This window comes from Protopterus annectens, chromosome 6.part0 (genome assembly GCF_019279795.1).
Source record: "Protopterus annectens isolate FY-2018-M chromosome 6.part0, PAN1.0, whole genome shotgun sequence".
NCBI classification, from domain to species: Eukaryota; Metazoa; Chordata; order Ceratodontiformes; family Protopteridae; genus Protopterus; species Protopterus annectens.
This window is the reverse complement of record NC_056737.1, coordinates 325,682,292-325,708,629: the sequence shown is the minus strand read 5'-3', so window position 1 is coordinate 325,708,629 and position 26,338 is coordinate 325,682,292. Positions and strand designations below refer to the sequence as shown.

General features: G+C 37.8%; 1 protein-coding gene across 1 annotated transcript in view; it reads left to right on the top strand.

Moving 5' to 3' along the window:
• The window catches only part of HEATR4 (HEAT repeat containing 4), a 390,162-nt gene that overhangs the window by 114,233 nt on the left and 249,591 nt on the right, over positions 1-26,338 (top strand). The window contains exons 5-7 of the mRNA XM_044074085.1: positions 15,194-15,394; positions 15,828-15,971; positions 19,662-19,829. Coding sequence (XP_043930020.1) covers positions 15,194-15,394; positions 15,828-15,971; positions 19,662-19,829 — 513 coding nt within the window. The remainder of the gene's footprint in view (positions 1-15,193; positions 15,395-15,827; positions 15,972-19,661; positions 19,830-26,338) is intronic.

The following is a 26,338-nucleotide window of genomic DNA, read 5'->3' as shown; positions in this document are numbered from 1 at the left end:
AAATTTTGTACTAATGATATTTACCAACAATTCCAATACTCTAATAAACAATTTTATAACATTAGTAGGGAAGAGGCAGTTCTCCTATGTGAACTGAGACAGAATGATGAGATTCGGGTTATGAAGCCAGATAAAGGGGGAGGGATGATGATTGTGAATGAGGTGGATTATGAACATTATATGTGTAAAGTCTTGTACAACACTGAGAGGTATGAAACAATTTCCTTGAATGAAGTTTCAATAGCACAAAGGAAAGTCCAACTTTACCTGGAAGATTCTTTATATCAAGAAGTAATTAATGAAGTGACCTATGGTTACCTTTTAAATGACCACCCGACTATTGTTTTGGTATTTGGTATACTGAAAACCCACAAAAATATATATAACCCCCTATGGGGTGATAGTGACAGCTAAGAACAGCATTACCCACCCCTTAGCAGTGTTTATTGATAAGTTAATACAACAACATTTAAAACCTGTGGATTATGTGTTAAAAGACTCATGGGACTTTCTGACTAAAATCAAGCAGGAGTTTTATAATGATGGTGTGTGTTTTTCAACAAGAGATGTTGTTGACCTTTTTTCATCAATAACACATGACGAAGGACTGAAATTGTTTAGGGAGGCATTGGTAGAACTTATCACCCTTAAACCCAGTTTATCCAATTTTATTATAGAAAGTATGGAGATTATTTTAAAGTATAATTATATGGTTTTTGGGGATGAATTTTTTAAACAAGTGAAAGGGGTGCTAACTGCGCACCTACCTATGTGAACCTTGCCATGTATGCATGGGAGAAGAGATACATTTTTTCAAAAGGATATGACCATTGTTGGTACGACTATCTTAGATTTTTGGATGACATCTTTATTTTATGGAAAAAGAAAGATAGAAAAAGGGATGATTTTGTCCATTATATTAACAATGTGAATTCATTTCTTAAGTTTACACATACACATTAGGAGGAATTGGTTGATTATTTAGATGTAACCATCTTCAAAATTAAGACAGAAGGTATGTTTGGTTCTAAAGTGTACAGGAAACCAACCTTCTCAACATCCCCCCACATTAAAAGAAATATTGTAAAAGGCCAAATGGTAAGAGCTGCCAGAATGTGCTCTAATTTAAGCACATTCAAACTTGAACTTGGTAATTTACTCAGTATGTTCTCAGAGAGGGGATACCTAGAGAAATTTATTTTAGAAATGGGAGAGAATATTTTACATGAGTGGGATTTGAAATATGTTCCCCTATTGAGTTCTAGTGAAGTGATAGTGGTGCACATGAATGATGCTCATGAAAAATTCCCCCATTCTATATTTATGAAATTTGATAGTAAAAGTGATATTTTGAAAGAGATTCTAACAAAAAACTGGACCATTTTCAGAGGTAATGCAGAAATTTTTGAACTACTAGGGGAAAGACCAAGATTCGTCTTCAAAACAGGCAATAATTTAAAAAATCTATTAGAACATCCGAGTAAAAAGTATGTTGACTTTAATAACTTTATGGGGGGAACTAAAAAGTGTGGTATGTGTAACTACTGTAAATATATCAACTTGAACAGTAGTATCATTGTAGGAGACCCTCCAAGAAGATTTTTTATGAGTTCTGCGAATTGTGGCACACTTGGTATTGCATATATAGCTGTGTGTGAAACATGTAACTATTTTTATGTGAGGGAAAACAACTAGACGTTTATGGAAATGTATTTATGAGCATCTCTATGCAGTTAAGAATTGTGATAACAGTGCATTGTTCAGACATAATAATGGAACTTGTCAAGGAAATAATTTTAATTTTAAAATTGGTATTTTAGAAAGAATTACGAAAGATGTAAAGGGAGGTCTCTGGAAAAATAAAATTGAGGAGAGTGAGCTCAGATTGCAATTGAGATTAAATGCAACATCTGAGCCAGGGATAAATGACAGTACCTCTATTATGCCAGCCCTCAAGAGAAAAGCTATGTGTATAAAATGGGGTAGTACCCCTTTAAAACCATTTTTATGTCATCATGTAACCTCTGTATTTTAGATATTTAAATATTTAGTCATTTTTAACTCATGGTTCTGTTGAAGTCAGTTTGACGAAAGCACTTAACCAACTTTTTAACAGTTGTGTTGAATAAACCTGTTTTTACTTTTGGGACTTTGAGCCTTATTGGTCACATCACCTGTGGATTTTGTTGTTGTAGTTTTTTTTTTATCCTTTGGCAGCACGCTTTGGTTTTCAGATGTATGTGATGCCATTCTGTACAGAAATAATGTTTTAATATTAGAGGAGACTGAAGTCTCAGCAACATTCTGTATTCTGTCATGGATATGACAACAAGTGCCACTCACCCATCTTGCCTTGCTCTATTCAGTAAGTAGAAATAGTAATTTGTTTAGTCAATCAGGAATAGATAGTCCAACTAGCTAAATACTGTTTTTCTATAACTGTGTGAAACTTTCCATTGGTGTTATTTTTAACACTTCCTGTGACTGAAACTCTGTTGTTTACTGTAAATAGATATTTAGCATTTTCATGTTCTTTTATTATTTATTATTAAATATATTTAAACTTTTCATTGTGGCCAGTCTTTTTAGAAAAATATTTAAGTTTTGAGAGTATTTACACATATTTATTTGGTGATAACTCTGGCCACTCCTGAAAGCCTGGCTGTTTGGTCAACATTACCATGGCCCAAGGTGTGAGTGCATGTGTGTGTACCTTCTGTGGAAGGTTGGGACATGGGGCTGTGAACTTGACACTGTAAAACTCCACTGCCAATCATGAGTGGATAGGTGATCAGCTGTGGCGACCCCTAACCGGGAAAAGCCAAAAGAAGAAGAAGAAGATAATTGGGTACCCTTGCAAGAGCCATAGATAGCTGGCTTTGTAGTGCCTGGTGGCAGTGATAACTATCTTACAGTCTGGGCAGAAGGGGGCATAGCTAGTAAACCTTTACCAGCCTTTTCAGGTGTGTGTGTGTGTGTGTGTGTGTGTGTGTGTGTGTGTGTGTGTGTGTGTGTGTGTAAGTCAAATCTCAAAGTGTGTGTGTGTCAGCTACTTAGAGGCACACGAAGCACTGGTTTCACTGAGAGTGGTGGAGGACTTGGCTTTGGCACTCAGCTGAGAACCTAACTCTGACGCTGTGCCAGTGGGGAATCTTACTGGGGACCTGGAAGGAGACAGAGAAATCCAGACCCTGGGCTGACTGTGTCCCCTGTGTGCTCTTAAGGGAAATTGTGCTTGATACAGAGAGGTCTGCATCTGAAAATACTGAGTGTATCCATTTCTATTCCAAGTGAATGTCCCTGTCCAGTGTCAATGGTGAAGATTCAGGCAACTTGATTACTGGCCTAGAGTAGGAACCTCACAATGCTATTATGCAAAGCTAATGCTAAGGCTGTTGTCAGGGAACTGGTATCATTCTCCAGAATGAGTATCCCTAAGTCAATACTTACTGACAGAGATTCTTCCTTTATGTCAAGGATATTGCGTCTGTTATTTCAGTTCTTTAAGTTCAGACAGTTCAAGACATCAGTCTACCATCTGTAGACTCATTGACTAGTGGAGAGGTTTAATAAAACACTGAAATCTATGCTGAGGAATGTTGGTTATCCAGATGATAAAAAATGAAACCAGTTGTGACCCTATTTACTGTTTGCAAACAGAGATTTGCCACAGGTTTAACTGGGCTCATAGGATCATTGGAGGCTACTAGGCTATCAACCCAGAGGTAATTTCAAGCCTAGCCATTTCATCCCAATGTTTTACCATAGATACTGTAGTCAATATCCAGGATTGTATTTATTAATGACTGCCCATGTCCATGAGGGTTGTGGGTGCTATCCCTGGTAAGAATGTATTGTGCCCCATCCACTCATCCAGGATCCTTTTGAACAGTGTCATAGAGGTGCTGTGCTTCACATGAATTACCAGCCTATTCCAAAGAAGCAGCAGTCACTGGGAGACAAATATGTCCCTCCAGCATGTCCTATTCAAGTCGTAAGACATATTTAGGTCCCTGTAACAGGTAGCTCTAGTCCCGTTTGATTTATGGATGTGCAGCAAATTCATTAGGTTTGGGTCAGAGATTGCTCTGTAAAGCAGGTATAGGTCTCCACTAAGAAGTTTATATGATACTGAGTATAGTGACAGGGACTTTAGTCGTCTGTGCAAGGCACATGCTGGAGTCCCTTGATCTTAGTTATAAACCTCTGAGAACTCCCCAGTTGCTGCAGGTGCTTTTTATGGTACATGACAAAATGGGTGTTATACTCAATTATGGTTTTGATTAGTGATGAGTATAGAGGGGTTATAACCTCCTTTGCTCTAGAGGTGTTGCCTTTGCTAATCAAGTGTGCTGCATAGAAAGCCATCCTTAGTACAGTAGACACATGATGGTCAAAGTTAAGGTTGCAGTCCAGTTGTGATCCCAGATCTCTTACCACTTCATAGGCACATAGGCTATTGTTGTTAATTTGATTGTGTGAAGGGACATTGTTTTTAATGAAGGAAATGATGATGCATTTCTTTGCATTAATTTTGAGATTGTTACGAAGATACCAGTTGTTGGTCTGTGTGAGACCCTTCTGAAGTATATTGACATCATTTGGGGATTCAGTAATTGCACCCAATTTGCAGTCGTCCACAGACTTGGTCAGCCACAGCCCCTTAGTTTTGGCCTGAACTTCTAAGAAGTATATACCAAACAGTAGGTGACACCCCACTGGTGACAGGTCTGCTTGTTGATGTGGAATCACCCACTTTGATAGTGTGTGACTGGTTTGTGAGCCAGTTGGCAACCCATCTTACAACAAAGGGATTTACATTCAGTTTGCTAAGTGTATCAGTAATGCCTGAGTGTGGGATTGTGTCAAATGCCTTTGCCAAGTCTAAGCATGTTGTGTGCACAGATTTGCCCTCATCAGTGGCCCAGGTCATATTTTTGAAGAAATCCACTGGATTTAACAGGCAGGATCTCCCCTTGACAAAGCTGGATTTGGTCGGATCCAAGGTTTGGAGGTCACCAAACTCTTTGTTTATGAGTTCTACGATGATGTGTTCCTTGGCTTTACAGATGAGGCTGGTCAGACTTATGGGTCTATAATTCCCTGGGTTTGTTGCTAAGCCACCTTTGTGGAGAGGAATAACTGTTGCTGTTCTCCATAATGCAGGAACAAAGCTAGTGGTTAGGCTGTGATTGAATAGGGTACTTAATGGTGATGCTAGTTCATGTTTTAGTTTGTTTAAAAGACAGCCTGGGATGCTGTTTGGTCCCATAGAGGCCGTGTTTTCTGCCTTAGACAAGGTTTTAATGACCTGCTCTTTGGATATGTAGGGCAGGGGGGAAGTTGGGGCAAGGTTTGTGATACATTTGGAGTGGATAAGAGAGTGCACTTTTTGCCAAATCTGTCTGCTAGCAGGTTTGCTATCTCTGCTGGATCAGTGTGTATGTGTGATACTGTCAGTCACTAGTTCGGCACGTGCTTGGGTCCTACCTTTTAAGTCACATATGTAGCTGTAAAAGGCCTTATGATTATTCTTGGCTGTGATTGCTAAGTTTTTCTGAAAGTTACCCTTAGGGAATTTGACATGTTGTCTTATTTGCCTGTTGAAGCTGAGGAAGGTGCTTTTCTATTGTTGGGGCCTCATCTTCATTTTCTTAAACAGCAACTTCTTGCATTTGTTGTAAAGTTTGTTGGATGCTGGATGTCCACCAGGGTGGCTTTTTTTACTTCGGGCTCTGGTTTTTATTCTCTCTGGAACAGCCAAGTCTATATACTTATACAAGTGATTGTACAGGGCTTTAGTGTAAGCTTTGCTATAGTTACTACTTCCAGCTTTGAATGGGGCTTGGAATGCATTTATACTTTCCCCTAGGAGGGTATAGTTTGCTTTAGTGAAGTTTTTTAGTCTGACTTTGCCTTTTGTGAGTTCTGGTGTTAGTGCCATTTCGAAGGCAATGGATTTGTGGTCAGATTTAACTAATGAGGGTCCAACAGTTGCGTTGGTGCATCTGTTTGTCATGTTAGTGAGGACCAGCTCTAGTATGTTTGGTCCTCTTTTTGGGGTTTGAACAATTTGTTCCAGGACATTTGAGTTAACAAAGTCAAGGAACTTTTTCGCTAGTGAGTTAGGGCTAGAGTACGTTTCCCAGTTAATGGTGTGATAATTGAAATCCCCAATGATGAAAGTGTTTGACAATATGTGGATTGATTCCAGTTTGGTCAAATAGGCCTCGTGATCTTCATGATCCATGGAGAGGCATCTATAACTAGCTATGACTTGAACGGGGGTCTTACCCACAGTGATCTGAACATGGAGTAACTCCATGGAGTTGTTCAGTCTTACTAGTCGGAGGTGAATTTATCTCTAATATAGATAGAAACGCTGCCTCCTTTGGTTCTCACATATCATTGTAGCCTTGCAAGGCCGGGGTAATCCCTGAAGCCTTGAAACAGGTTTGTGTGACTGCACAGACACCTACATCCTCCAGTGATCGAAGTGCTTCCAGGGTGTGCAGTTTTTGGTTTAAGCTTCTAATGTTTAACAACATAACCCTTATTTGAACTTCTGTATGGAAAGCATCTGAGAGGACTGCTTGACATTGCTGAGGAAACTTAGGAAAATGAAAAGACACAGTTTAAACGTTTTATAGAACACTGTGTTGATTTGCAGTGTAGATAAAGCTGATGCCCATAGTAAGGGAGCAAATGCAGAGAGCCAGGAAATGCATAACAATTTTGTAATAAGAATGCCTGACTAAGAGAATTTAAACCAGGAGATCACATGCTACTGCTTGTACCTTGGTTAGTTTTGTTCGGTTGGGTCATTATTAATTTGAAACTGAACAATTCATAGTGGAAGCTAACAGCCCAAGTGTCATCACATGTGAAGTTGAAAAAACCTCATCCAAAACACAGATCCATATATAACATGGGTCTTGGTATAGCAGTCAAGCAGACATGAAATGCAGCAAGTATGAATTTGAATAAACTGCACCGGTAGCACAGAAGAATAATGTTCTGACTACTGCCCAAGTGACTGACAGCTTAGCTGCTTGACAGCGCAGGCAGAGAGAATGGGGATGCCCGTCAAGGGGGGGGAGGGACAGTGGTGCCTGCATGACTCATGCCACTACTGATGACAGGGCCTCAGCTAAAGAATGAAGGCCAGTCATGACAGAGGGAGCTGATGCGAGGAAGATGTGGACATGGCACCTCAACCAGTGACTGCACTCCTGTTGGTGCATGTGGGATAGCCTGCATACACTAGGAGGCATAAGCACACTTGCAGTGACCCAAGTGTTCACATCACTACCAGAAGGTGGGGTTTTACCATAAAAATAGAAAATCTCTCCTTGCCAGGATGGTGGCAGTAGCACAAAGCACCCTCATGACTGCCTGGATGATGCCCCCCATCAGTGTATGTCTGATCAAGGAGAGGCATGATGGTCAGCAAGCATTGGTTCAAAAATGCCTCCCCCCACTAAAAAAAGTATCAGGTTGCAAAGAAGTAGTAATTTAAACTAAGGTGTTATCTTATGGGTGGAGCTAGCATAGATTTTAGTCTTCTGTAGATGCTAAGTCAAAGGCCTGTCTTTTTGTTAGTATTGTATCTTGTTTTAAAAACAGTTTACTAGACTTTTTGATTACTGAATGGGGTTTGTAGCTTACAATTTGAGACTCAGAAAAAAATGGGTCAGGTAATGTACTGAAGAGTAGATATAAGTTATTGTTAGATATAGAGATTAGGAATACTGAAATATATTTAACCAGTTTTCATAACCAGAGTACTTTATTTTCCATTTCATCTCTGTTCATTTATTTCCTAACCAAGTGAGTAACAATTATAAAGCAGCTATTCTCTAATCAGCCATCAGGTGATTTTCTAATGCACCCAAGCAACTCCCCATGTTATGTAAGCTTTCAAGGGTCTAGTTGTGATGGGTGCAGCTTGGGGTTGTTATTTACTTGTGTGAGTGATGTAGCCTTTGGGTAACACTCTACTCCCAGTCGAGAAGCTGCTTCTACTGGGTCTCCAATCTACATCATGGATATGTTAGTGAGAGACACACCACACAATGCACTTTTCAACCTCCCACATGGAAGAAGCAAGCAGTCTTAGCCAGTTTATTCCTCTCTCTCCCTAGCTCATTCATCTGGCACCAGAACTACTGACTGAACTTAGGTCATTTGAGTCTTACAGGGTTGTATCTCTTTATACCACAGAGAGAGAGAGGGAAAGAAACATACTTTTGAAATTTGATTCATAATTTCATATACTCATGTACATGTACTGCTGAATGGTATAATTTTATATATATATATATATATATATATATATATATGTACACACACACACACACACACACACACACACACACACACACACACACACACACACACACACACACAAATACATATAAATTTATGGGTATATGACAGGTTGTCAAATGGGAGCTTGTCAAACCTAGAAAACTGTGGGCATAGCTGATCATATATCCTGGCATTTGTTTTGTGCATGATTGCAGTACAGTAGGGATTGGGGAATTTGCCATTTCCCCACTGTAGAGCAGTCTCGGAGTTGGTATATATAAGTAGCAGGGGACAGGGGTTATTGGGGGCACGGGCTTGCTCACTCCCCTGCAAAAAGCTAGACTTGTTCATTTTTATGTTTTTTACATTTGGCTGCTGATCGACAGGTTGTGCGCACGTATACAAACACACACACACACACACACACACACACACACACACACACACACACACACACACACACACACACACTTCTTCATATTGAAATCCGGATTGTTTACAGAGAACCACTAATTTTAAGTCCATTGAGTATTCTCTCAGCTTTCACTATTGTTAAATCACAAATCCTGTGTTATAGTCATCAGCATGTAGTGTTACCTAGAGGTGATTCCTTGATTCTGAACTAGAATGGCTCAAGGAGGGATCCCTCAAACTAATCACTATGATTTATGATTACTTTGAAACTTTCCTTACTAGTGTGACTTTTTGTTCCCTTCCACAAAGCCTATTATGCATACAGTTAATCTATTGCTAGTTATTTTTAATTTTACTGTGCTGTTTATAATGTGTATTTTACAGTGGCAAAGGTCAATAATAACCATTGATTATGACTACAACATATTGATTAATTTTACTGGCTATTATTATTGATAACTACAATAAATGTATAACTCAATCCAAGAGCCATTTTATTGATTCAGAAGATATGGACTGTTTTTATTTAATGCAATGGGACACTAATTTTCATGTATGTCTTCCATTTGACCTGACCACCACTCTGTGAATTTTTACAATAGCAATGTCATTTTCACTCCTTAATCAGTATAGTTTATGTATAATAATATACATTTAAATATACTCTGGTCTGGCAGCAGTTTCATTTTGTAATGTTTCATATAGTTTGATATTATATAATAAGGTGAAAGATACAAGTAACCTGCAAAGTTTGGTGTAGTTTGTCTCTGATTTTATGTTTTTCTCTCTCTCTCTGTCTTTGATTCCATTGAGAAAAAAATGTAAAAAAAATTAAAAAAGTGATTTCTAAATGAACCTGTTAAAATACAAGGTAGGCGCAGTGACAGAAAATATACCTCTTTAATTCAGCAGGAGTGCTAAATGTTCACATGGCAATGCTGTGCAGCAGCCTGTTTTCCTTGTACCTACGTATTTACGATAGCAACCTGACAACTGAGCTGACAGAGATTCATGATACTGCAGATGTATTCAGTATCACACATTTTCAAGTCCAGTAGCATACTGTGTTAGTAACCTGTCCCTGCACGACTCAGATATTCCATGGGGAATGGGGTAGCTGCAAGTTGTCCAAATCAATATAATTCAGTAAGTCAAATACGCAACTGTGACAAAAACCTGTAACCTGTAAGGGAAATACCTGATTTAATTTTGTATAACATTTTTTTATAAGTAAACCATAGTTCTAAATATGAAATATTTGAGATGTCTATTGTAGCAAATCACAAGTGCTCATAGCAGGACTTATGCCACCATAGCATCATTCCATAGCTCCTGACTTTCCTGAGATATTCCACCTTGTGCCTCCTTTCCCATTAAGTAACAGAATATGGCTAAAATACTATATTTTCACTCTCTCTTGGCTATCATCATTAAACTATTTTTCACGTAGCCATGTTGTTTTAGCAACCAGTTATTCACCTTCTTCATCCCACTTATCAAGTCTAAAGCATACTGTTAATGAGAGATAGCAAGGCTATCAAACTGTGCCATAAAGTTTGCATTCAGTGTGATGTTTTTTTAGCTAGTCATAGGACTACTGATAGTCTGTCTTCTTTCTGTTTAACCCACCTACAAATAAAACATCTATGAAACTTTCTTTGTATTTCCTTGTCAGATCCAATTTGCATGTAATGAAAAAGAATCCTAAAAAAATGAAGAGAAGAGGCCTCCTTCTCTTCCACCCCACCCTCACCCTGACAGTTCATACCCTAACTAGACAGCATTGTGAGTAAAAGTCCAGAATGTCTAATATGGATGGAAGAATATTAGAGAGAGAGAGAGAGAAAGAGAGTAGAAAACAATCTGTCAGTTAAGTACAGTGTGATGATATGAGGTATTGCCGGCTATTGCAGGAGAAGTAGAGCGTGTTTATATCACGCTATCGAAAAATGAAAATAGCTTATGCTATTTCATCGAACCTAAAATATCTAAACCACATAATATCGAACATTCAGAATAGCAAATTTTTTCCTTGGGAAAAAATTTGCTATTCCGAAACACATACACACAACACAAGCACACCTAAAAAACATCAATCCACACACATACACATAATCCTACAACTAACCCTACACTAAACTGTACATACACTACTATCTCTCCACTTACCTTAACCCAAACCCTAGCCCTAAGGTCCGTCACTATCGCACACTCACCTAACCCGCGCCCTAACCCTAACTCACTTAACCCTAACCCTAATTCACCTAACCCACGACCTAACCCTAACTCACCTAACCCGTGCCCTAACCCTAACTCTCCTAACCCACACCCTAACCTTAACGACCACACAATCGCACACTTACCTGAACCTGACCTGTAACTTTCCACCACAGCGCTGAAAATAGCAAAGCCACAGAAACAGCCAACCAAATTTTTTCCCTAGGTGTTCTGCACCTTCGCTATTTTTAGCATTTGCTCAAAACGGATAGATATTAGAACATTCGAAATTTTAAAACTTCGATGTTCTGATATAGACCCAGTAGAGCAGTGGATGTAACATATGCCACCATAGCTAGCTGGAGTTTTGTAAAGAATTATATGCCATTTGTTTATCAAACTGATTTGTATGGGTGCTTGTGTTGAAAATGTCTTTGTAAAGTTGCTTGGGTTAAAAATGTACCAACAGTGGGTCCTGCTGGACAGAAAATAAATACACCTGTATGTCAGAGTGTATTATAACTGTTGAAATTAATATCTTGTAGTAGAGGATACTGGAAGAGAAGAGGTTAATCTCAATCCAGCTAACTTTGAAAAATCCACAAAGAACAGAAACAAACTGATAAAAAATCCAGAAGCACTATAGCAAAAAACGGCAATACAAATTGTTGTAAAATTCATCCTCAAGTTTATTGGAATACACGAACAGTTGGTAAGCGCTTTTGGCTGTATAAACTCAGCCTTCATCAGACCATAACTTTGAAAAATAGTCTGAAATTAAATTACCTGGTTAAGGCTATAAAGATTGTATCTTACAGTTCTGATTGTAGCCAGAGACAAAAATGTCTGTGAAAACTAGGACTAGGAATCCTACTGTATTGTCCTTAGGGTGAACTAATTGTTACCCTGGAAGGGTGGATGTTTTGAAATGGTTTTATAGCTTCCAGATGCTATAACACATCTTAGCAAAGCTCTATGTGTGTGTATTGTAATACATATGTGCTAGATCCTTGTCCAATTTCTAGTAAAGGGGGTATTGTGGGAACCAGAGTCATATGCCCAGACGTATGTGATATCATTCTGTAATCCAGCACTGAAATGATGTTTTAATACTAGATGAAACAGAAGTCTCAAAACAGTCTCTTTTTGAAACCTGACAAAGAAGGACCACTCATCTACTTCATCTTGCCTTGCTTCATTAAGTAAGTAGGAAATAGTAATTCTTTAGATCAGTCAGGAAAATATAATAAGATTAGTTAAGTATTGGTTTTCTGTATCTGTGTGAACCTTTCTATCTGTGTTATTTATAATATTTCCTATGATTGAAACTCTGGTGTTTATTGTAAATAGATGTTCTTTTATTGTTTATTATTAAATATAATTAAACTTTTCACTGTGAATTTTTTAACCTTTGAGAGTACTTATATTTATTTGGTGACACAGTGGCTGCTTCTGAAACTGCAAATCACAAGAAAATAACATCCCCTCCACATATAACGACACCAAACTACCAAACACACTTTTTACTATGTTTCTGCAGGGAGGGCAAGCCCCCTGTACCCCCCATGTGGGGTGCTCCACCCCCACCCCCCATACATTAAATATACCAACTCCAAGATCACACTATAGTGGGGAAAAGTTAATTTTCTAGCCCCACTGTATCAAGCCCCCCTGCAAGAAACTTAATAAAAGGTGTGTTTGGTAGTTTGGTGTCATTATATGTCATTATACATGGAGGGGATGTTATTTTCATGTGATTTGTACCGTTAGATGTTATGAAATTCAATGTTATGGGTTTTAGATGTTTTGGGTTTTAGGTGTTCTGGTCTCAATGTTATGAAATTAGATGTTATGGGTATTAGATGTTTTGAAGGGGACCTATATATATATATATATATATATATATATATATATATATATATATATATATATATATTGACTCTGCACACCAATAGTTCATATGAAGCATTATTGAGAAACAAAGCAATATAAAAATGGACGCAAGTGTAGAAAATAAAACTACTTTTATTAAAAAAACATAGTTTAAGTACTTTCATCTATAAACACAAATAGACTTCATTAGAATACTGTGTAAGCCAACAATTGACCATTAAATAACACATTTTAACCTAAAAGTCCAATAAAAGCAACCATCAATTATGACATCATTTCCTTTGTTGAGCCTTCAGATACATGATATTATGGAAATGGTGTAATTTAAACCAGAGAAACCAAATAGTGTTAATAAACCTATTTTCATTTTCATACTTGCAGTCCCTTTTATACCGGTCTTGGTTATTGTGTGATGTGTGGACAGTCAGTGTTTTTTTTTTTGTTTGTTTGTCTTTTTTTATTGTAGGAGATATACCCATTTCTTCATCTCAGAATTCCAACTAATGAAATTCTAAAACCAAATATTTGAAACAATGGGGTGTTTGCTCTTTATTAAAACTGTTAAGATGTTACATTCAAAACTGTTAGTGCAGTCTCTGAATTTTTTGTTCTAGAATTCTGAGATTTAGAAATTAGTACCACATCTTAACATGGATTGCAAACCTCTGTGATACTTTTCCTGGATGTGTGATGGACACATCAAATCATATGTCTAACTCACCAGTAGAGAAGAGTAGAGACAGCTCAAAAACAGTATAAGATAAAACCCTAGGGTCTCTCTAGAAAACATAAATAAAAGTTTCTAACTATTAAAACTTGGTTTAAATATGCAGTGTTAAAGGAGTTCCAGCAATAGCATTCTGTAAGACAATATCAGTAGCATATCACCCAGTTAAATGGGGCATGTTTGGTTTTAATCACTTTGTAGTGAAGAAGCAGTAACGGTGGTATACTTTTATTACAACAGCTGTCACTGAATGTGAAAATGCCCTCTTTTTTGAACTGTTTGTATTTGTTAAAGAGGACCAATGGATAGTTATCTGCACAGTGGGTAAGGAGGCCTTCCCCCCTCACTCCATGTCAATGCAGGATTTGAATACCACCTCAAAATCTTGAATTTTGAATACAGTCAGGATTCAGAATTCTGATGCTTGTAACTGTGACCCATAGATGGAGTAGCATGTAAGTAAGGCTTTTGTTAGGCACAACACCATCATCCTTCACTAATTCCTAAAAGGATACAGGTATGCGGACTATATCCATAGTCACATGATTAAACAAATGCCCGCATAGTGCAAGATATTTGTCACTTGAAGACTGCTTGTGTTCTGATGAGCAAATAAAAAACTTCCTATAACAAAGGTTCTAGTCCTACTGCATGCATTTAACTTTAACTTCTAAATTTCCAAAACTATACAACTGTGCAGAGGTATTATATATGTGGAGTGGCTTATGAAAATAACTGCCCAAAGCTATAAGATGTCTGAAAAAGTGTAATAATAGACATCAAACCAAGTTAAGAAGAGTATGGTCGGGATACGTACATACTTAGTATATTAATGTAAATGCTAGAGAAACAATCCCATAAAAGCAGATCAGTAATATTAAAATAAAGGATGGAGTAAAGAGAGAAAAAGTTCAACTATAGCAGGTTTTTGATAACAGCAATAAAAAACATGGAGGGTATTGAAAATCTTGTATGAAGTCCTTGAAAATAAATATGAATAGAAACTCAACAGTGAAAGAGGAACAGGTTGAGTAATCCACCCCTGAGAACATAAATAAAAAGAAAAAACGGTCCCCAAATTATGAGAGAGAATCTGCAGAGGCCCATAGGCATGTATAGGACAAACAGAAAGGACAGGATTTAGAATCAGCGCTGATTCTGGAGATTCTGATGACTGTAATAAACCAAAGTGAGTGTCAAAAAGATGAGGAAGAAACCTCTCCAGATCTTATGATTAGTAAGTGAGTGGAAAAGAAACACTGGGGAAAGAGAAAAATTCATAAAGTAATACTAAAGATGTGGAAAACAAGAAAAAGTACCAGGGGGGAGTTAATAATTTTGTTCACTGGACCTCATAAAAGATAATGTTGGGAAAAGTGACAGTGGCATTTCTGATATCAAAGGGTAAAATAAAATTCAGACCATTCTTTAACAGGGGAAGCAAAAATAATGTTTAATATTTAACCACAGTAGGTCACAAATAATACAAATGACACTTGATTGACCAGCCTGAAATGCTGCTTGAAAATGGCAGAACTAGACATGTTTTGATAAACATGCTTTGTTGGAACTATGAAGTATAACATCTTTACTACTTACTAACATTTTTTTTATTTTTTTTTTATTCTGCAGTACAGAAGCCAGAGAAGGGTATACAGAGATGGGTGGCATTGCCCAGTCAGGCTGATTATGCAGCTGAGAGAGGGATGAAAGCTGCTGATTACACTATAGCCCAGATACAGATGGAGCAAACAAAAAGGGAGTATCAACCTCGGGAAGAACTACAGGGACTACGACACATGGTGGATGAATGGCGAAAGGCATGGAGACTCAGTAAGTGTAATTTGAAGTTAAAGTATCACCTCATGCAAGATTTTTAGCTTATGGTTTCGCAACAGATTGTTTCAGACTCATGGATACTAATACTGTTTCAGGAGTGTTACAGCTAGCACTGAATGCACACATCTCCTTTCAAGGGATTTCCTCACTACTCTCTGAACAAGAGTTTTTTCCTCATGTTTTACAACACATACTTACCCTAGGAGTTATACTACTAGTGCCTTTAGACCAAAGGGAGGAAGACTTCTACTACAGAATGTTTCTGGTTTCAAAGAACAAGCTTTCCTAGAGACCAGTTCTAGATCTTTCCTTCTTAACCTTGACCAGTGGATGGGAAATCAGAAATTCATCCCAGGTACAGCCCCCACATCTCTGATAGATATAGGCAGACATTGATTTTTTTTCTTTCTTTTTTTTTCCAAATCAGGTACCCGCTGGCAAGATGTAACAGTGGAAAAACTGAAGAAGGATCTTGGAAGCCTACATTATGATGTGAGGATCAGTGCCATAGCAACATGTGCGTCAGCAGCTGTCAGTCATCCTGTAGCTGAGCCAGACTATGAGATGTCAGGTTAGGATATAGGATACTACATAATGCAGGAATAAGCAAAATGTTTTTGTTTATATTGTGCACGTTTACTTTATGCCTTGGTTCTAGCCCACTGCTTCTTCTACACATCCTTTGTTTCTTCCATTCCTGAATCCACCTCCTCTCATTGCCATCTTGTTCTCTAATAGTCTGCAATTTGATGAATACAGAGTCAAAAGGATCCCTAACATCATCAGGGGGAAAAAGGGAAGGAATTCAAAATGCTCCATCTTGAGCCAATGTATTGATACAGGTGATGTACTTTGAGATCTGTAGTAATATGAGACAAGCAGCATTCATCCAGTGGGGTTCAAGCTAATTAATTTGCATGTTTATCTTCCCTCTCACATTTACTTGAAATGTGTACTGCAGATGTCTGGCCGTAATGATCACTTGTGATGTCCAACACCCTCACCTGCTGCCTCTATAAAAGCTGCAAAATACTGTCCTTGTATAGCTCTCAAAGTTTCATCTCCAAAATGTTGAATACTACCTGTAATAATCTGGAACAAATGGGGAAAATGTGGATCACTTACTAACAACTTAGTAACACTTTCAACTAGTAAGCTCACAGGATGGTTAAATGTGTTATTTTATACTTACAAAATATCATTTTGATGAATTAATATGAATCAATATTAACGTGTATATCAATTAGACAAATCTTAACACTGAATCTGTTTAGACTCTTTCAATGTGGAACTGTGAGGAAAATTGACTTTTAAAAGCAAAAACGAGGAATGTTCCTCATAATGAGGTATACTTGAGAGGTGTGTGTATCCTTGTGAAGAATGTAGTGTTCGCAGCAATGACTTCCATTTCTGATGTCCTGATTTGGAGATGAAATGCAGTTCGTTAGAAAGCCAAGACAACATTCATAGTTTAATGTCACAGATCTAGCAGTAATTTGTGGTCATGATATTTAAAATGCAGTGTAAAGCACTGCATAGGAAAGAGTGTTGTTGGCTCACAACTTTTACAAATGTTACTTAGATTCTACAATAAAATGCAAACAAAATGATACAAAGTCTCATGATAAAATAGCACAACCTAAGTCAGTCAGCCTATTTGCTACCATCTCATGAGCTTTCACTGAGCATCATATAGCATGCAACTGTCCTTTCCCATGCATTCTACAGCAACGGAGGAAGCCTAAAATCCAAATTGTTGCAGGGTTCAAGGTAGCTGGTGGCCCAAAATCAGATGCTGTGCTATTCAGAGTCCAAGTGAAGCACAAATAAAATAAATTACAGTTATGTCTGTGTCATAATTCAGTACTATGTTTATCTGAATCAGTTTTCTGGCTTTTTTTCATACTCTATAATGTAGAACTTTTCACATTAATTTTGCTATCTTGTTTGTATTTAGAGAACATTCTGCAAATTTAAAATGCACTCTACAGGCAGTTTTAGGACTGATGAAATGTGTAAGCTGGAAAGCTTTTTTTTTTCCTGTATAGGTCCATATGGTTTTTATATACCTACAGCTTTTTGTGCACCCTTAAAAATATATTGTATTTTTCACAAACAATGTACCGTTTTGCTATATGACTAGTATCATTCATGAAACAGGTCCTTGGACGAGTCCATTCACTCAGTTAGCAAGCAAATAAGTAATTAAAAAGTTTTTTGGTTTTCTGGTTTTGCACGTTGCTCATTTTGTGTTTTAAAATTTCACTTGACTGTATGTGCACTTTTGATTTCTTCTACATAAATGTATCACACTGTGCACTTAACAGCTGTTGGCATAGCGTCTATTAAAAAAAAAAACAGAAGCTTTACAGTGCTGAGTGACAGAGCCATGACTGCGCCCCGACTTATCCAGATTTGATTAGCAGCCCAGATGCTGGAGGATACAGACAGGAAAGGATGTGAATGTGCAGCTATCTCTGGCTTGCCCATTTGAATGTTGTGGGGGAGTTAGTTGGTACAAGTCTTAACTACAGAAATATCTTCTGGGCTCAGACTCCGGAGGTGTACTCCATGCACACAGAGCCTCGGGGGAGCAAGCACAGCCAAAGAATGCTTCTCACTTTAACAAAACTTTGCAGGTGTGTGGAAAGATGCATGCACTCCAGGTTTGGCATAGCAGAACACTGCTACACACCTGCCAATCAGCAAGGAAAGGCATAAAAGCATCACAAAAAAATATCCTAGCCCCATCTCATCCTCCAGGGGTTGACAACTACAGTTCCCATTTCTTTCCCTTTCGTTCCCTCCTGATATTGTCTAATACTGGGAGAATAGGAGGAATGTGTGAAACATTTAGGGATGAGGCTTCATGTTTGTTGGAGGATAGGAGGGCAAATGATAACATAAAATCAAAGCTGTTTGCATACTAGTCACAACTGACCATCTACAGATCCCTGTATACCCTAAATGTATGAAGAGAATAGGGTCTATATTAGATTCTCAAAGCCGACAATGTCAAATCTGACATTGTCGACATGAGAATAGAGAAACTGCTGAACATCAAACAAGTAAACGGAAATCTCCGCAAGGGGAAATTTCCATTTACTTCAATGTAGTGCGGTCTCGGAGTTGGTATATTTAAGTAGCGGGGGGTGGGGGGGTGCAGGGGGGCTTGCCCCCTGCCTACACCGTTTAGTTTTATTTATTTATTTATTTATTTTTTGTGAACATTCGATGTTTTAACAGTTCGATCACTAAAGGTCTACCTTTAGTGATTCGAACTGTTAAATATTCAATGTTCTAATATAGACCCAGAGAATACATGCTGCTCTGAAGAGAAATATCATGTTAGGTTGATTTTACTGCTTGAGAAGAATTGTTCAAAGGTTCACATTGTACTTGTGAGATTGTCCTTGCCTATTTAATTACCAAGAGTGTTCAGCCTGTTACATGATAAAGAAATATATATGAGAGAGAGAGAGAGAGATTATTTAATTGCTGCAAGGGATGAACCAAAGTCCAGTTAGTCTAGACTGACTGAGGGTGATATGAAAAGAGACTAAATGAGCATTCAGTGATGGCATGGGTTAAGAGGCTAAGGTATAAAACAGCTTGAATGAAATATTTAGCTGAAGCTTGTTTTTTTTTTTAAATGCTGGTAGTCATAAATTCTAGGAGTCAGGCAGGCGTTACTATATCATTGCATGCTTCCGTCTACCACATTTATTCTAGACATGTACCATAGGCATGATATCCACTCAGTCCTCCATCTACAGCATGTAAATTGTTTGAGTGTAATCTGGGTCGACTTCACCTTGAATAAGCAGGGCTGCTTGGCAGACAAATGATAGGCAAGATACCAGGTGCATTCAGTAATTGTGGAGAGAAGGCACTGACTAAAAACAAAGAAGCTAAAAAATACTGTTAGAAATTAGTCTTTCTGCTCCATTTTAGCAGCAGGAAGTTTTCTTTTACTACATGTGTGTTTTTGCTTGCATAATATTTTGTTATGCTTTTTGTCTAGACATGTTTCATTCATTGTTTGGAACAACTGTTTCATAATCTTGTGTTTTGTCACTTCTCCCTTAAGTCTTACCTGGGAAAGAAAAGCTGTTTGCAAGCACTGTCCATTTAACATAGTCTAACACTTCAGATTTATTTTTAAAAAGGCATTTATCTAATAATGACACTAACAAAGCGATAAAACATGCTTTGATCCAGAATTTCTGAATAGTTTTTTTTACCTTTATCTGACCTGCAGATGGATCCCCTCCAGTTTTGGATGTGCCAGAAGAGCTTCAGCCAATGATTACTGCAGCCCTTGAGGATGAGAATGACAGAGTTCAGATGGCAGCAGCTGTCTGTCACTATGCCATGCGCACAGGCAACCAGAAGGCTTGTGCCATCATGTGGCACCAGCTTGTACATGGTAAGCACTTCTTTTGTGGTTTTAAAGATAGTGTATGTGCTAGAATGTCTTTATTCCAGACTTTTTGCTCTGCTTGACATTAATACTCCTTTTTGTATTTTTTTAAATGTTTTCTGACATGCAAGCACACACCACCTATTGGTGTGCTTATGTGAAATACTCTGATGGGAGGAGTCCTTAATTGTAAATTTACCCCTAGTTAGGCCCCCATGTCCCTTCAGGACAGAGCCTATAAATAAGAAAAGCATTATCCTAATACTCCCCTTGCAAATCCTTAGCTACCTGCCTACTAACATCCAAACCTCCCCATATAATACTTGGGCCCCAAATGGTTTGGGATCACAGCTAGGCTTGTAAGGGCCCTAGTAATCATTAGTCTAGTAATAACCTATGAACCTGTGAACTGATGTTTGTTCCAGTTTTGGAAGCTTGCATGTCAATCATGAGAAGTGTTGTGAAAGGATATCCATTTATTATGCTACAGAGGAAGCTGTTTGAGTAGTAAATTGATTCACTTGTTTTACTGATATGAATGGTTCATATGTTTTGGTAGATTTACTTTACAGTTCACTGATAGGTCTAAATAAATAAATATAATTAATGCTTAATAGAGCCAGAGGAAGGGTAAGGATGAGGGGGTAGCTGATGTGGGCACCAACTAGTAAGTAGTGCCAAACAGTTTGACAGTTTACATGATGTCAGACTTTTCTTTTCTTGCAAAGATAATAAATTATTAGACTACTACATAAACTTTGTTCATAACTCAAAAATAGTATGACAGTTTACAAGCTATCATTAAATGACAGTGATCATTTATGGTCAGTTAGGAGGGGAGCACCAAATGTTTGTGTTGTCTGGAGTATCAAACTCATTTGCTACAGCTCTGATACTAAAGGAAGGCCTCAAATGATCTTTCACAATCATATTTGACCAGTGCTACATACAGTACTTCTGATTCCCCTCCACAAATACACACATACAAATCTCAGAGCACAGGTCACCAGAACAAGAAAAGACTGATCTCTCTGTTTGTGCCGAGACTTCCATGGTCTATGACCACCCATTGAATGACATAAACATTGAATGACATATCACCGAACACAATTCAGCAAGTGTTCATTCATTGAACGTTCACTTCAGTGAACATGTGAGACGGAAAAAGTAACTAGTTGGCCAATGCTTTCCTGTCTCACACACCCCGTAACTATATATACCAACTCTGAGATTGCACTACAGTGGGGAAAAGGGCAAATTTCCTGATGTTGGCCAACTACTTCCATGCCCTTTTCCCCACTGTAGTGCAGTCTTGGACTTGGTATATGTAATTATAGGGGTGTGGGGGCAAAGCCCACCACCTGGGCGGGTTTGAAATACTGCAGTTTGTGAGATGGGGAAGTGTTGGCTAACTAGTTACTTTCACCATTTCACACGTTCAGTGAAGTGAACGTTCGATGAATGAATGCTCATTGAATTGTGTTCAGTGATAATGCTGTTCAATGTTTATGTCATTCAATGGGCAGTCATAGACCCATCTCCCACATGAGTTTAAACTACAGACCATATTTAAAAAAAAAAAAACAGTCCATTATCCCTTCTGCAAATCATAAGGGGATGTAGCCCTGAATGTGACCCAGATAGCCTTTCTTCGACTTGGGCACTTGGAGGAGACAGCTGGCAGAGGGTGGGAGTGAGTGACTGATGCCTATTCACCCTGGGAGAAGGGTGACAGTCTGGCCCACTGTAGTGCTCTGGCATCTAATAGAAAAAGAGGTGTACAGAACACAGCATATTGTTTTTAAACAAGAAACATCTTTATTAAATTATCATTTACAACATAGGCAATCATACATTTATATAAATAAAAACAGGTCTATATCACTTTGTTGAAGGTTCATTTCCACGAACCTTCATTCATTGACCCTAATACAGCAAATGCTCACTTTAACAAATGACTTACCCAGGGAAAGGAAAGCGTTGACCATCATAAGAAAATTGCCTTTTTCCCCACTGTAGTGTGATCTTGGAGTTAGTATATATAGTTGAGGGGGTGTGGGCCCCCGCCCACATGGGTGGGTTTGAAATACTGTGCTTTGTGTGATGGTCAGAATGCTGGGCAACTCGTTCCTTTCCCTGGATAAGTCATTCGTTGAAGTGAACGCTTGCTGATGTGAACGTTCGGTGTATTAGGGTCGATGAACGAAGGTTTGCAGAAATGAACCTTTGATGAACTGATATAGACACATAAACAAACCATATTTACATATTTTTGTTGCAAACATTTGACATCACTTGTAATCTATGCAGCTGTTTTCAATCAAACATTACATAACTCATTCAAATCCTACATTGTTTTAAACCTCATTCCTCCTCGAAAACTTTATTCTGCATGTATTGTTCCCACAATTCCCATTTTTTCTATGTAATTTGCTTCTACCCTTTTTTAAAGATCCTATTTCCAGTTGTGTTGTCTCTGTTACTATATACACTACTTCTAGTACAATTGGTTTAGACTTTGATTTCCATTTTCTAGTAATTGCTTTTTTGGTAGCCACCATAATTAGACTCAGCAAAGCCTTACTATGTGTAGACAATTCCGATTCTGTATCATAGCTCCAAAAATCATTTCCTTAGTTATAACAATTTGCTCACCTAGTATTTCTGATAGAGAAGTCTGCAGGGAATGTTTAAAGTCTGGCAACTCATTACACCCCCAGAAAATATGTTCCCAATTATCTCTTTCTTCCCCATCACACCTCCAACATTTGCAATCTACCTGAGGAAAAATTCTTTGGAGCATACCAGGAATATAAAAAATACCTATGTAAACACTTCTGAGCAAAGATCCTGGACCTAAATCTTCTAGACTTCGTTGCTTATTTGGAAGACATAAATATAGCCCCCATTGTTTCTTTGTAACTTGCTTAGCCAATTTATCTTCCCAATCCTTTCTAACTTCCTCTGATTGATTCTTATAGTTATCATGGAATATTTTATATGCTGTACTAATTATACTTTTTTTAGCAGCAGCTTCTGTTCTAGACTCTGCAAAAAACTCAACCAGTGCTGGTCTTTCAATTAAGATCCCCCTGCTTCTTTCTCTTTTCCTACACTCTGATATCAATCCTTGAAAGTAAAGATAATCTCTAGCCTGCACTGCAAATAAATTCTTGGCCTCCTCCCACTCTATTATCTTTTCCTCTTTAATTATATGCTCCCAATACCTTGCTTCCTTTGCCAGTTTTCTCCAATAAATTTAAGCCCCTCTTGTGTATTGTCTGTATCCTTAATTTCAGTCATCCCTATGGGCAGAAATTTCTTTCTCCTTTCCAGTATTGGCTTAGTTTTAGAATACTTTGTGCAAATTTATGAAATAATATCCTGTATGGTCCTTAAGGATCTGCATCCAAAATCCCAGTCTCTCCTTGTTTCGTAAGCCCCCCCTCCCCCCCCCATTTCATGATCATCCTTTTCTACTTTGAAGTATAGCTTTCTACTTTTGCTATGTATAGGAGCTTTAAATGTGCAGCTCTGAAATACCCCTTCAAATCAGGTAATCCCAAACCACCTTGTTCTGTCTGATGAATCAGTTTATTCCACTTGAATCTTACCATTTTCCCCTTCCAGATAATATCCTTCAGGTCTTTATTAATTGCTGTCCACAATTTCTCCCTGGTTGATAAAAATATGCCTGATGTTTGTATAAAACTAAATGGACTAAAAACATATTAATTGCTTGTACAAAAACAGAGCTTCTAATGTCTCAGTTTTTATATCATCTTTTGTTTAGTCTCTTCCCACATATCCTTAGCTGCCACAACAGAGTCCTTTTTAGTCCATAGTCCTAAGTAGTTCATTTTATCATGTCCCCATCAATATGAGTATTGCTGAACCAATTAATGTGTGGGTACATAGTTTACAGCTATTGCTTTTGGATTAGCTTTATTAATTTTACATCCCAAAAAGAGTTGAAAATGTCTCAAAATGTACCACAACACTGAAATGTCTTTTTCTGTTTTTATCAGGTATAAAATGATATCATCTGCAAATAAAGCCAGCTTTTCCTGAATACCATACCAATTATACCCTTATTTTCTTTGCCAGTGGTTCTAAATATAATGCAAATAACAAAGGGAAAGAGGACACCCCTGCCTGCTTCCTCTGCTCAAACAGAAATTATCAGAAAGGAAGCCACACAGTTTAATTTTCACTTCTGATCCCTCATATATCCTCCTAATTAGCCTTATAATTTTATCAGAGAATGCAAATTCTGCCTTTGCCCTGCTCATAAAATCCCAGCTTACTCTGTCGAATGCTTTCTCTGCATCAAGGCCCACCAACAACAGTGGTATTTTCTTACATTCTGCTTCCCTGTGGATCATCATGGTTCTGTTAATGTTCAAATGTTTGCCTCCCCTTCACAAAACTACATTGATCCATATCTATAAATTTTGGCATAAACTTTGCCATTATTTAAGCCATTATAGAAACCTTGTTGAATTGGAAGGATCAACATATCCCATGTAACTCTTACCCTCTTCCTATCTCAGATAAATCCCTTCAATTCTTTGTTAATTACTGTCCACAAACTCTTCTCTGGTTGATAAAAATATGCCTGACCTGTATATAAAATTAAACAAACTAAAACACTTTCACTGCTTGTATCTTACTATTCATATCCATAAACAAGAGCGTGCAGTTTCTCACTTTTTCTACTATATTTTATTTAATCTCTTCCCACATAACCTTAACTGCCATAACACAATCCTTTTTAAGCCACACTCCTAAATACTTTATTTTATTGTGTCTCATAAATAAGGGTATTGCTGAACTAATTTGTGTGTGGATATAGCATTTACAGCTATAACCTTTATTTTGTCTTCATTAATTTTATATCCCAAAAAGTCTTGAAACTGTCTCAAAATATTCCACAACACTGAGATGTCCTTTTCTGAATATATCAGGTACAAAATAATATCATCTGCAAATAAAGCCAACTTTTCTTGATTACTATACCAATTACATCCTTGCATTTCAGAATCCCATGTTTTCTTTGCCAGCGGCTCTAAATATAAAGCAAAAAAGAAAAGGGAAAGAGGACACCCCTGCCTAGTTCCTCTGTTCAAACACAACTTATCAGAGAGGAACCCTCTCACTTTAATTCTTGCCTGTCCCTTTAATTCTTGCCTCTGATCCTTCATTTATCATCCTAATTAATCTTAGTATTGTATCACAGAATGCACATACTTCCACTGCCATACACATAAAATCCTGGCTTACTCTGTTAAATGCTTTATTTGCATCAAGACCCACCAACAACAGTGGTATTTTCTTATATTCTGCTTTCTCCTGGATCATCATTGTTCTATTAATGTTGTCAAATGTTTGCCTCCCCTCCCAAAACCACACTGATCCATAGCTATTAATTTGGCAACACATCTGTCATTCTTTTAGCTAGTATAGACATTAACACTTTGCAATAATGTTTTAAAATTGAAATGGGTCTGTAGGAAGCTGGGTCTTGACTGGTCTTTACCTTTGTTGGGTAATACAGCCACCACAGCTTTCTTCCAAGATGTTGGTACTTCCCCTTAAAATATAGTTCTTAATCATTTTCTTCCCTCCTAACTTCCAAACTTCCACAGGAATACTATCTGATATTCTTCATATTGATCACTACTGTAGTAACCTAAGCTATAAAGGTTATAACCTACAAGGATATAAAATCTGTCCAGCCTCTTAAGCTTCAGGGTACCTTCCACATGCCCAAACCTTTAGTCAGCTTGAGCTGAGCTGACTAAAAAGCCAGATTTGGGTTCCAAGCCCTTCAGAACTTTCCTCACACCAAAGAGTATGCTCCTCTGTGGCTTTCATTGACGGTCGGTTTGTGCTGTTCTTTTACTGGGCAAATAAGTTCCCTCCAGGGGGGAAAAAAATCCCTTTTAAAAAAAATGTTTGTTTGATAACACTTTCCTGTTCAAGCAAGTTATTTTAAAGCTAAGAGTTTGTGTTTTAATGAACTGTAATGAGACTATATTGTACTTTTTACTGGGTGTGCTCTTTTTTCTTTTCAGTTAAAAGTTGTTTAAAGTATTTTCGAAAAAATGTTTCTGTGGAGAAATTGTGTTTATTTTATGTTTTTGGGCAAGCAAAGTGTTTTAAAGTACCTTTTGCTGTGTTTTTGTCTGTGAGATAAGCTACTTTTAAAGACTTTAAATTTTTACTGGCTTTTGCTGCTTGCTTTCCCTGGGAAAGAGACATCATTTTTAGCTTGACCATAAAAAAAAAAACTGTCTGTCCCATGGTCAGTCTTTTTTCTAGCCACAAAATAAAAGTTAAGCAAACAGCCTTTGCCAACTTAACAGGCTAGCAATTTGCCTCAGCCACAGGTGGGTGACTTTTCTGTGGCCATTAGTTGTACCTCAGACCACTCATCTTTTACCCCAGATCCCTTTGGTGTAGTACCTACAGCCACTATGGACCAAGGGTTAGCCATGTCCTCTGCAGCTGTT